The sequence below is a fragment of the Carassius gibelio genome, chromosome B14 (assembly GCF_023724105.1).
Source record: "Carassius gibelio isolate Cgi1373 ecotype wild population from Czech Republic chromosome B14, carGib1.2-hapl.c, whole genome shotgun sequence".
NCBI classification, from domain to species: Eukaryota; Metazoa; Chordata; class Actinopteri; order Cypriniformes; family Cyprinidae; genus Carassius; species Carassius gibelio.
The window spans coordinates 16,164,319-16,176,865 of record NC_068409.1 but is presented as its reverse complement, the minus strand read 5'-3'; the positions used below and the strand labels follow the sequence as shown (position 1 = coordinate 16,176,865).

The window sequence follows — 12,547 nt, the reverse complement described above, 5'->3', positions numbered from 1 at the left end:
AGATATGTTTACAATCCGCCTAAACTCCAAACTGTACTCTCAACTCACTATTTGCAATATCCAATTCTAAGAAATACACGATTTTTAAAAAAACTACAATTCCCTATAGCTACTCAGTGCAGCTTGATACAAATCAAGCACTGCAGTTGTAGTATCTGGTTTGCGAATTAGGGTTGGAAATTAGGGTTGTAAAAAGATATATCTACTGAATATATCAAATATCTAGTACAACCAATCTATTAATTACGCTGCATCTAGATGATTTACGTTAAGAAAATCTAAATATATTTGTTTATTTAAGACTTTTTAGCCGAAATGTAGAACGCGCAAACCCCGCCCACAACACAATGCACTTCCGTAACCTTCTGCTACCAAAAATGTATTTCTCTGAATCGAAGGAGAAATGTGCAAAAGTTATATTAACATATCTTATTGTTGAGTTATCTGTTTGTTGTTGTTTTTTCGTGGACAAATGTTGAATTCATCATTTTAAAAAAAGTGTCTTGTGAATAAAATACTTTTGGACGGAAGTACGTTATGCAAGCCACGTGGTTTCAGCGATAGCAGCGTAACCACCATGGCAACGAACAACGAACAAACTAAATGTAATATACATTCAATGAAAGAAGAAAGTGAAAATAAAACGAAAACAGCCAATGGGAAGAAGAGAAAAAATGTGTTAAATTACATAGGCTTGGATCTGGAGAATTTCAAGCCAATAACAGTTATGTAGGAACATACTGAATGTGGCACACTGTCACATACGGATTATGACTGTAAATTCATTGTATGTTATTTATTAAGTAAATTACTTTTCATTGACTTTAAATGTGCTGTGAATAAGTGCAGAGCACCATGGCTAAAAACATGGCTGTAACTCGTAGAGTCAATAAACCTCTATGTTCCCTTTTATTTTATGTTTTTACAAACTCATAGTTGCTTCAGAGGATTCAAGATCCAATAATTTATTTTCATTTCAACTCAGTCGAAGGGGATTTTGATGGTGAGCTCACAAAAAACAAAACACCTCCCACACATTTGTACATTACAGTAAATAACATATTACATTATGGTAAACACATTTTTTTTTTTTTTAGATTAGATTAGATTCAACTTTATTGTCATTATGCAGAGTACAAGTACAGAGCTAATGAAATGCAGTTAGCATCTAACCAGAAGTGCAAGAATATAGTGTTTTATATACATAAAAGTGCAGAGTAAGTAAAGCTATGATATACAGAATGTACAGTGGAGTTGCTATATACAATATTGATCAGAGTATATACAGAATATAAATATGAATGCAATGTAGGGATTGTATGTACATTATGAACAGAGCAATGAAGGATTATATAAACATTATGAAGAGCAGGAACGTGAGAACAGTGGTAATAAATGCAGTTGGATGAGTGTGCAAAAATATTGTTGAACAATGTATTCTATGCAAAATAACAGTAGTGCAATATTTTTTATATAAATATTTTACTGTGCTTGTACAGTAACAATTATAGACAGTTTATTTTTTAATTTTGTACTCATACAGACAGACTAGTGGTGTATATGTATGCTTAAATACAGTGCCTAAGCTTTAAAATAGATCAGACCTAGTAAAACAACATGTCTGCACAAGTAACGCAGTAAAGTAATTATATTATATTATATTATAATACCTTGAATGAGAGCAGCTTACTGCAGTCCTAAATATTTAAGGAAAACATAGATTTATGAGAGGAATAGTGATCTTTTTTCACAAGTTTTCACCTCGAGGCTTTGAGCTGTCAAGATGTGATAGCAGGTATTCCTCTAAACATGCGGGTTCCGTGTAATGGATCAACCGCACTTGTCCCAGAGCTTTGATTCCTCACAAGGCCAAAGTTGGCATCCAATGTGACAATCATATCTCCATCCGCCTGGAAAACAAACACTTACAGTAACACTGGTTTTGTACCCGCACCAGGTTTATACATTTATACTATTACTATTCTATTACAATACTACATACACAAATTAACTTTTAAGTTTGATATTAATTCAGATTTTATTTCTATGCCATTAATTTAATCAAACAAGAACCACGCTGGAATTATAACCAACCTTTGGACATGCTGGGCATATTGTTCCATCATTTAATTGTGGGCAAATATCAACCAAACCTCTTTTTCGGAAGTGGTGATGCCTAAAATGGGATATGGGGTGTTGCGAAAAACCCTCAACAGAAACCTGACACTCCAGTGACAGAGAAACAGAAAGCTCTAGCAGAGGGATGGAGAAGGCTGTCTGTCTGGGGCTTGTGGCTGTTGCTGGCCGGAGCCCATATCTCAGCAGAGTACAGGTTTCTGGTTCACACGCACACATGTTGACTGTAACGGTGCAGAGCCTTCCTGCCAAATATAAAGAGCAAAATAACATAAAAACATAACCTAGTAGTACTAGAGACTAACATATCAGTATAAATTAAATTAAATTAAATGTATGCATTTAGCAGACGCTTTTATCCAAAGCGACTTACAGTGGATTCAGGCTATACATTTTTACCTATCATGATAGTATATAAACTATAACTATCATGACTTTTTTTTTTTTTTATTGCATCACAAATTTGATTAATTCCTTAAAGGAAATCATTACTCCACATGTAATAGGATTGAATTCCTTAACCTGTCAATAAAATTAAATACATTAAGATTTTGTATCAGGTAAAATGACAAACCTGTGCTGACAATGATCTTCATGTCCTTTGTGTACACAGCATGGGTGCCATGGGCTTCAGGTAAATATAGGAATAACCCCAGGGAAGATGGCTCATAGTAAACACTCTGTAAGAAAGATGGATAGCTCTAATGTTTTTAAAACAACAAACTTGTGACACTAACAGTTGATACTGCATAGTGCTAAAACAATTCGAAGTATCGAATGAATCTGTTGACATTACTGTGAGTTTGCTGTCTGTATGCAAGTATAGCAATAGCAATGTAAGACTGTATGCTATTGTTCTTACATTCCACTTTTCAGGAAGATGCAGTAAATTTCTGTGAATCCTCTTCAGGCAAACCTCACAGAACACTGCAGTGGAGCTGCACTCAATGCACCTATAATCAGCATGTTCTCGGCAGACAGCACACTGGGTAGTGATCGGTGCTGAACATTCAAACATCACCTTAAGCATCTCATTCTTGACTGCATCCCAGGCATGAAGCTCTCTCTTCTTTGCCTTACTGTATGCACTCTCAGAACAGCTCGGTGTCACATCATCAGGTTCAGTCAGTTGAGATGTAATAGAAGGGTCTGAAGGGTGGGTCTGTTTGTAGCTGGGCTGGGGAAGACCTTGACTGAGGTAAGAAAACTTGCAGGGCCCACCATAGACCTCCTCACCAACTTAATTTTAACGTTCCTGAAACGTGTGCTTATCTTAAGTGCTTTTCCCATATCTGAAATCAAAATATTTGACAATTATTACATAAAGCAAAGTGCAACCCGTACCGTACTTCTTATCACAGCCTAAAAGACAGAAACACATGAGTGAAAATGGGATGCAGTCAGATGAGGGATATTTGGTGCGATAGTTAGATACAGCTAGCTAGATAACTAGATATATAGATTGCAAGATAGATAGATAGATAGATAGATAAATAAATACACATCGAGCTATATCTATATCTAAAGATAGATTATATAAATAGATAGATACACAGCTAGCTATATAGATAAACTGCTCAAAAAATTAAAGGGAACACTTATGGGTTATATTGTGTTGTTAAGTATTCCCTTTTTTTTTGAGAAGGTATATAGATAGAAAGACAGATCCAAAGCTTCCTGATATAGGATCAAATCCAGCCAAGCTCTGTTCAAACCCACAGAACTTTATTTTACACTCTAGTCAAGATCCCAAGGTTTCCAAACAGCCGTAAAATACATCTTGTGTTTAATATTTCTCTCAAGTCAATATGGGCTACATTAGTCCTATGATCCGGCTTCAGTGAGGCGTTATCGAGCATACACAATATGCAATAAGCCTGTAAGAGTGTACAAAGTTTTTAAATGTTTACAGTTTAACTTTGCGTTTAACTAGAAACTAAATTCTCCCATTAGCTTCAGAAGTAAATACAGCAACGTTAATGCTCACATAAAGCATGCAACGTTAACGTAACGACAGGCTAATAACGTAATATGGCCTAACGTTAGCGATAACGTTTCGCAATACGGTTATCTCATGTCAACAATAATGACACGCAATACGAGTGTATGTATTGTTTTCCATTACAGTTTAAATGCTCAGTTTTATAATTTTAATAGTCTTACCTGAAAATATTAAGCAGGAAATCGCAACGTTCCCGCATTCGTCCAGTAGACTTCCGATTACAGGTGAGCAGGAATTCTGGGATTGGATCTGGAGTCTTCTCTTGTATATTTGTGGGTGATCAACCATTTGGATGGATGATCACGGCCTTCTGAGCCTACTAGTAGGCACAGAAGGCCCCTCCTGGCCCATTTCTATGGGCTGATAACTGCTGATAACGCCCCATTCAATCGAGTGATAACGTTCGAATCGGGTGATTCAGATCGGCACTTCGGAGAATGTTCGCGACTCGGTTGATTCAGATCGGCACTTCGGAGCCTGTTCGCGACTCGGTTGATTCAGATCGGCACTTCGGAGCATGTTCGCGCCCTCGGTTGATTTCAGATCGGCACTTCGGAGCATGTTCGCACCCTCGGTTGATTTCAGATCGGCACTTCGGAGCCTGTTCGCGACTCGGTTGATTCAGATCTGCTCAAAATAAAATAAAAATAAAATATCAAACGATTGTTTACCTTTTTTCCCTATAGGTTCCCTTCTATTAGCGCTAATTTAATTAGTTTTGTTCACCTAGTTGTTTTATCCTATTTAGTTCCGATCTAATAAAGTTTTTATGTTCGCTTTTAGGCCTTTCTAATCAATTTAAGTTCGGTTCTTTTCTTATTCAGTGGTTTCTGCTATGCAGTATTACTTAGACTGCTTCAAAGTAACCTTTTTCTTTGTTCTAACACAAATGATAGACAACCAAACTCAACATTCAAGAAGGGAGAAAAAAATAAATAAATAAGAAAATGCACAAAAGTTACAAAATTCTCAAAGTTGCTTTCACAATTCTGTACGCACAATTCTGGTGACAGTCAGTCACTCAGTCCAACTGCTGTCTGCAGGAAGGAAAATATAGCAGTCTTTACAGTCTTACCAGGATGGAGAATACCCAGGTGAATTTGCTTTCCTTTACAGGTCGCTGATATATAACAACAGTCTCTGTTCTCCTCAGTGGTTTGTCGGGTGGCTCGCCATCTCAGATTTCGCCAATGTAGCATCTCAGAAAAAATTACATTTACTTGTACAATCATAAAGTCAAAGTTATTTTTCTTTACTCAACCGATCACTGTCAGCGTCACCTCTCGTCTCTTCATCTCAATTAGCACGTTCTCTCTCTCTTCCCTATTCAGCACATGCGTTTTTTCTTAAAGGGGCCGTGTTCTTTTTTTTCCTCCTCACATTAAACAGCGTTTTAAACATTTAAATTGGTTAGTTAAGTTTCAGAATGTAATTTAAAGACACTCATTCATACCCATTCACACACTCATTCATACACCGACTGGGTGTGTGCCATTAAAGGCGCCATCCAGCTCATCGGGAGCAGCTGGGGTTAGGTGTCTTGCTCAAGGACACCTCCACACTTAGTCAGGTGGAGCCAGGGATCGAACCACCAACCTTCCGGTTTGTAGACAACCTACATGAACCACTAAATAAAAAGTTAAAAAGAAGAGCATTTATTTAAAATATAAATATTTTCTAACAATATTCACTACAGTTCAATAGTTTGGGGTCAGTAAATTTTTATCGTTTTTTTTTAACAGAAATTGTATTCTTTATTAGATTTTAGAATCTTCTATTCAGGATGTGTTAAATTGATAAGAAGTGATATCAAAGATTAATATTGTTAGAAGAGATTTATATTTTGAATAAACTCTGTTCTTTAAAAAAAATATACATCGCAGAATCCTTAAAAAAGTATCGCAGATTCCAAAATAATATTTGATAGCACAACTGTTAATAGTTCTAATAATAAATCATCATATTTTCATGATTTCTAAAGATCATGTGACACTGAAGACTGGAGGAATGATGCTGAAAATACAGTTGCACATCACAAAAATAAATTATATTTTAAAGGATATTAAAATATAAACCATTATTTTATATATTTTATTTTGGTCATTTTGAATTATTACTGAAATACAACCTTTTTTTCTTTCAAACAGTTCATTGAACAATAATAAATGAAGAACCTGAAGCTGACAATGAAGTATATGTATAATAATTAGCAAAGATGATTAATTTAGTGCTGTAAATGGGCGTGTGAGCGGCGGACACGCGCCGCGGAGCAGAGGCGCGTGAGGACCAAACACAGCAGAACGGTAGGAAACTTCACTCCTCTTATTATTTATCTTTTACTATAGCGATTTATTTTTAGATATGTGATCTGAGTCTTTCATAGAGTTGTAGAGTTATTAGAGAAATAGAGTTATTTTTTACATTCTTTGGTCGAAGTTTTCAGATCGGCACTTCAGAGCCTGTTCGCGACTCGGTTGATTCAGATCGGCACTTCGGAGAATGTTCGCGACTCGGTTGATTCAGATCGGCACTTCGGAGCATGTTCGCGCCCTCGGTTGATTTCAGATCGGCACTTCGGAGCATGTTCGCGACTCGGTTGATTCAGATCGGCACTTCGGAGAATGTTCGCGACTCGGTTGATTCAGATCGGCACTTCGGAGCCTGTTCGCGACTCGGTTGATTCAGATCGGCACTTCGGAGCATGTTCGCGCCCTCGGTTGATTTCAGATCGGCACTTCGGAGCATGTTCGCACCCTCGGTTGATTTCAGATCGGCACTTCGGAGCCTGTTCGCGACTCGGTTGATTCAGATCTGCTCAAAATAAAATAAAAATAAAATATCAAACGATTGTTTACCTTTTTTCCCTATAGGTTCCCTTCTATTAGCGCTAATTTAATTAGTTTTGTTCACCTAGTTGTTTTATCCTATTTAGTTCCGATCTAATAAAGTTTTTATGTTCGCTTTTAGGCCTTTCTAATCAATTTAAGTTCGGTTCTTTTCTTATTCAGTGGTTTCTGCTATGCAGTATTACTTAGACTGCTTCAAAGTAACCTTTTTCTTTGTTCTAACACAAATGATAGACAACCAAACTCAACATTCAAGAAGGGAGAAAAAAATAAATAAATAAGAAAATGCACAAAAGTTACAAAATTCTCAAAGTTGCTTTCACAATTCTGTACGCACAATTCTGGTGACAGTCAGTCACTCAGTCCAACTGCTGTCTGCAGGAAGGAAAATATAGCAGTCTTTACAGTCTTACCAGGATGGAGAATACCCAGGTGAATTTGCTTTCCTTTACAGGTCGCTGATATATAACAACAGTCTCTGTTCTCCTCAGTGGTTTGTCGGGTGGCTCGCCATCTCAGATTTCGCCAATGTAGCATCTCAGAAAAAATTACATTTACTTGTACAATCATAAAGTCAAAGTTATTTTTCTTTACTCAACCGATCACTGTCAGCGTCACCTCTCGTCTCTTCATCTCAATTAGCACGTTCTCTCTCTCTTCCCTATTCAGCACATGCGTTTTTTCTTAAAGGGGCCGTGTTCTTTTTTTTCCTCCTCACATTAAACAGCGTTTTAAACATTTAAATTGGTTAGTTAAGTTTCAGAATGTAATTTAAAGACACTCATTCATACCCATTCACACACTCATTCATACACCGACTGGGTGTGTGCCATTAAAGGCGCCATCCAGCTCATCGGGAGCAGCTGGGGTTAGGTGTCTTGCTCAAGGACACCTCCACACTTAGTCAGGTGGAGCCAGGGATCGAACCACCAACCTTCCGGTTTGTAGACAACCTACATGAACCACTAAATAAAAAGTTAAAAAGAAGAGCATTTATTTAAAATATAAATATTTTCTAACAATATTCACTACAGTTCAATAGTTTGGGGTCAGTAAATTTTTATCGTTTTTTTTTAACAGAAATTGTATTCTTTATTAGATTTTAGAATCTTCTATTCAGGATGTGTTAAATTGATAAGAAGTGATATCAAAGATTAATATTGTTAGAAGAGATTTATATTTTGAATAAACTCTGTTCTTTAAAAAAAATATACATCGCAGAATCCTTAAAAAAGTATCGCAGATTCCAAAATAATATTTGATAGCACAACTGTTAATAGTTCTAATAATAAATCATCATATTTTCATGATTTCTAAAGATCATGTGACACTGAAGACTGGAGGAATGATGCTGAAAATACAGTTGCACATCACAAAAATAAATTATATTTTAAAGGATATTAAAATATAAACCATTATTTTATATATTTTATTTTGATAATTTTGAATTATTACTGAAATACAACCTTTTTTTTGTTTCAAACAGTTCATTGAACAATAATAAATGAAGTACCTGAAGCTGACAATGAAGTAAATGTATAATAATTAGCAAAGATGATTAATTTAGCGCTGTAAACGCGCGTATGAGCGGCGGACACGCGCCGCAGAGCGTCAGACGCGCGTGAGGACCAAACACAGTAGAATGGTAGGAAACTTCACTCCTCTTATTATTTCTCTTTTACTATAGCGATTTATTTTTATATACGTGATCTGAGTCTTTCATAGAGTTGTAGAGTTATTAGAGAAATAGAGTTATTTTTTACATTCTTTGGTCGAAGTTTTCAGATCGGGACTTCGGAGCAGGAAGTGTTTGTCAAACAGTTAATTTGTGATAAATGAATATTTGACCTGAGGCTTTTTTTTAACCTGTCGATGTGATTTTTAAATGATTTCAATGACTTTTGGATTTCAATACTTCTTGTACCTCAGTTGCATGTGTTGTGTTTTATGAATTGTGGATGGATTAATCAACTGAGAATTAAAGTTGAACATTAATTATCATTAACTCTTAAATATGATGATGAAAAGAAAAGGTAATATTGCATATAAAATTATATCTAAGTATGAAGTAACTTGCCAATGCAGTAAATATTCTTACTCTACCCTAAATCAGTGAAAATATCTTTGGCTCAGTTTACAGAAAAGTGTACTCACACATCCTTTCATTATGATGCAACATAGTTTTCTCCTCAGATGAGTATTTAACATCTTTATTATTGATCATGTGTCACATGATCTTCAGAAATCAGAATAATATGATGATTTATTATCAGAGTTGTGCTGCTGAAACTGTGATACTTCTTTCAGGATTCTTTGACCAATGAAAAGTTAAAAAGAAGAGCATTTATTTAAAATAGAAGACTTTTCTAACAATATTCACTACAGTTCAATAGTTTGGGGTCAGTACATTTTTATCCTTTCTTTTTTATAAGAAATTGTATTCTTTATTAGATTTTAGAATCTTTTATTCAGGATGTGTTAAATTGCTAAGAAGTGATATCAAAGATTAATATTGTTAGAAGAGATTTATATTTTGAATAAACGCTGTTCTTTAAAAAAAAATAAAAAATAATACATCGCAGAATCCTTAAAAAAGTATCGCAGATTCCAAAATAATATTTGATAGCACAACTGTTAATAGTTCTAATAATAAATCATCATATTTTCATGATTTCTAAAGATCATGTGACACTGAAGACTGGAGGAATGATGCTGAAAATACAGCTGCACATCAAAGAAATAAATTATATTTTAAATGATATTAAAATATAAACCATTATTTTATATATTTTATTTTGATAATTTTGAATTACTACTGAAATACAACCTTTTTTTTGTTTCAAACAGTTCATTGAACAATAATAAATGAAGAACCTGAAGCTGACAATGAAGTAAATGTATAATAATTAGCAGAGATGATTAATTTAGCGCTGTAAACGGGCGTGTGAGCGGCGGACACGCACCGCAGAGCGTCAGAGGCGCGTGAGGACCAAACACAGCAGAACCCTAGGAAACTTCACTCCTCTTATTATTTCTCTTTTACTATAGCGATTTATTTTTAGATATGTGATCTGAGTCTTTCATAGAGTTGTAGAGTTATTAGAGAAATAGAGTTATTTTTTACATTCTTTGGTCGAAGTTTTCAGATCGGGACTTCGGAGCCTGTTTGCGACTCTGTTGATTCAGATCAGCACTTCGGAGCATGTTCGCGACCTCGGTTGATTCAGATCGGCACTTCGGAGCCTGTTCACGACTCGGTTGATTCAGATCGGCACTTCGGAGCATGTTCGCGACTCGGTTGATTCAGATCGGCACTTCGGAGAATGTTCGCGACTCGGTTGATTCAGATCGGCACTTCGGAGCCTGTTCGCGATTCGGTTGATTCAGATCGGCACTTCGGAGCCTGTTCGCGACTCGGTTGATTCAGATCGGCACTTCGGAGCATGTTCGCGACTCGGTTGATTCAGATCTGCACAAAATAAAATAAAAATAAAATATCAAACGATTGTTTACCTTTTTTCCCTATAGGTTCCCTTCTATTAGCGCTAATTTAATTAGTTTTGTTCACCTAGTTGTTTTATCCTATTTAGTTCCGATCTAATAAAGTTTTTATGTTCGCTTTTAGGCCTTTCTAATCAATTTAAGTTCGGTTCTTTTCTTATTCAGTGGTTTCTGCTATGCAGTATTACTTAGACTGCTTCAAAGTAACCTTTTTCTTTGTTCTAACACAAATGATAGACAACCAAACTCAACATTCAAGAAGGGAGAAAAAAATAAATAAATAAGAAAATGCACAAAAGTTACAAAATTCTCAAAGTTGCTTTCACAATTCTGTACGCACAATTCTGGTGACAGTCAGTCACTCAGTCCAACTGCTGTCTGCAGGAAGGAAAATATAGCAGTCTTTACAGTCTTACCAGGATGGAGAATACCCAGGTGAATTTGCTTTCCTTTACAGGTCGCTGATATATAACAACAGTCTCTGCTCTCCTCAGTGGTTTGTCGGGTGGCTCGCCATCTCAGATTTCGCCAATGTAGCATCTCAGAAAAAATTACATTTACTTGTACAATCATAAAGTCAAAGTTATTTTTCTTTACTCAACCGATCACTGTCAGCGTCACCTCTCGTCTCTTCATCTCAATTAGCACGTTCTCTCTCTCTTCCCTATTCAGCACATGCGTTTTTTTCTTAAAGGGGCCGTGTTCTTTTTTTTCCTCCTCACATTAAACAGCGTTTTAAACATTTAAATTGGTTAGTTAAGTAACAGAATGTAATTTAAAGACACTCATTCATACCCATTCACACACTCATTCATACACCGACTGGGTGTGTGCCATTAAAGGCGCCATCCAGCTCATCGGGAGCAGCTGGGGTTAGGTGTCTTGCTCAAGGACACCTCCACACTTAGTCAGGTGGAGCCAGGGATCGAACCACCAACCTTCCGGTTTGTAGACAACCTACATGAACCACTAAATAAAAAGTTAAAAAGAAGAGCATTTATTTAAAATATAAATATTTTCTAACAATATTCACTACAGTTCAGTAGTTTGGGGTCAGTAAATTTTTATCGTTTTTTTTTAACAGAAATTGTATTCTTTATTAGATTTTAGAATCTTCTATTCAGGATGTGTTAAATTGATAAGAAGTGATATCAAAGATTAATATTGTTAGAAGAGATTTATATTTTGAATAAACTCTGTTCTTTAAAAAAAAATATACATCGCAGAATCCTTAAAAAAGTATCGCAGATTCCAAAATAATATTTGATAGCACAACTGTTAATAGTTCTAATAATAAATCATCATATTTTCATGATTTCTAAAGATCATGTGACACTGAAGACTGGAGGAATGATGCTGAAAATACAGTTGCACATCACAAAAATAAATTATATTTTAAAGGATATTAAAATATAAACCATTATTTTATATATTTTATTTTGATAATTTTGAATTATTACTGAAATACAACCTTTTTTTTTGTTTCAAACAGTTCATTGAACAATAATAAATGAAGTACCTGAAGCTGACAATGAAGTAAATGTATAATAATTAGCAAAGATGATTAATTTAGCGCTGTAAACGCGCGTATGAGCGGCGGACACGCGCCGCAGAGCGTCAGACGCGCGTGAGGACCAAACACAGTAGAATGGTAGGAAACTTCACTCCTCTTATTATTTCTCTTTTACTATAGCGATTTATTTTTATATACGTGATCTGAGTCTTTCATAGAGTTGTAGAGTTATTAGAGAAATAGAGTTATTTTTTACATTCTTTGGTCGAAGTTTTCAGATCGGGACTTCGGAGCAGGAAGTGTTTGTCAAACAGTTAATTTGTGATAAATGAATATTTGACCTGAGGCTTTTTTTTAACCTGTCGATGTGATTTTTAAATGATTTCAATGACTTTTGGATGTCAATACTTCTTGTACCTCAGTTGCATGTGTTGTGTTTTATGAATTGTGGATGGATTAATCAACTGAGAATTAAAGTTGAACATTAATTATCATGAACTCTTAAATATCATGATGAAAAGAAAAGGTAATATTGCATATAAAATTATA

General features: G+C 35.4%; 1 protein-coding gene and 1 long non-coding RNA gene across 2 annotated transcripts in view; one reads left to right on the top strand and one right to left on the bottom strand.

Annotated features, from left to right (window-relative positions):
• Positions 1-12,547, top strand: part of LOC127971826 (uncharacterized) — a 110,697-nt gene that overhangs the window by 72,826 nt on the left and 25,324 nt on the right. The window lies entirely within an intron of this gene.
• LOC127971824 (uncharacterized) lies at positions 937-4,690 on the bottom strand. The gene is made up of 5 exons (XM_052575067.1): positions 4,300-4,690; positions 2,999-3,428; positions 2,711-2,816; positions 2,095-2,381; positions 937-1,910 (listed from the first exon to the last, which is right to left on the bottom strand). Exons 2-5 carry the CDS (start codon positions 3,164-3,166, stop codon positions 1,779-1,781), a joined length of 693 nt encoding a protein of 230 aa, XP_052431027.1. The 5' UTR covers positions 3,167-3,428; positions 4,300-4,690; the 3' UTR covers positions 937-1,778.

Bases quoted from the DNA above. Each gene is read 5' to 3' on its own strand.
- LOC127971824 (XM_052575067.1), bottom strand. From the start codon at position 3,166: ATGCTTAAGGTGATGTTTGAATGTTCAGCACCGATCACTACCCAGTGT. The intron at 2,817-2,998 runs GTAAGAACAATA...TCTTTCTTACAG, and splicing joins ATCTTCCTGAAAAGTGGAAT to AGTGTTTACTATGAGCCATC. The intron at 1,911-2,094 runs GTTGGTTATAAT...TTTGTTTTCCAG, and splicing joins TATGCCCAGCATGTCCAAAG to GCGGATGGAGATATGATTGT.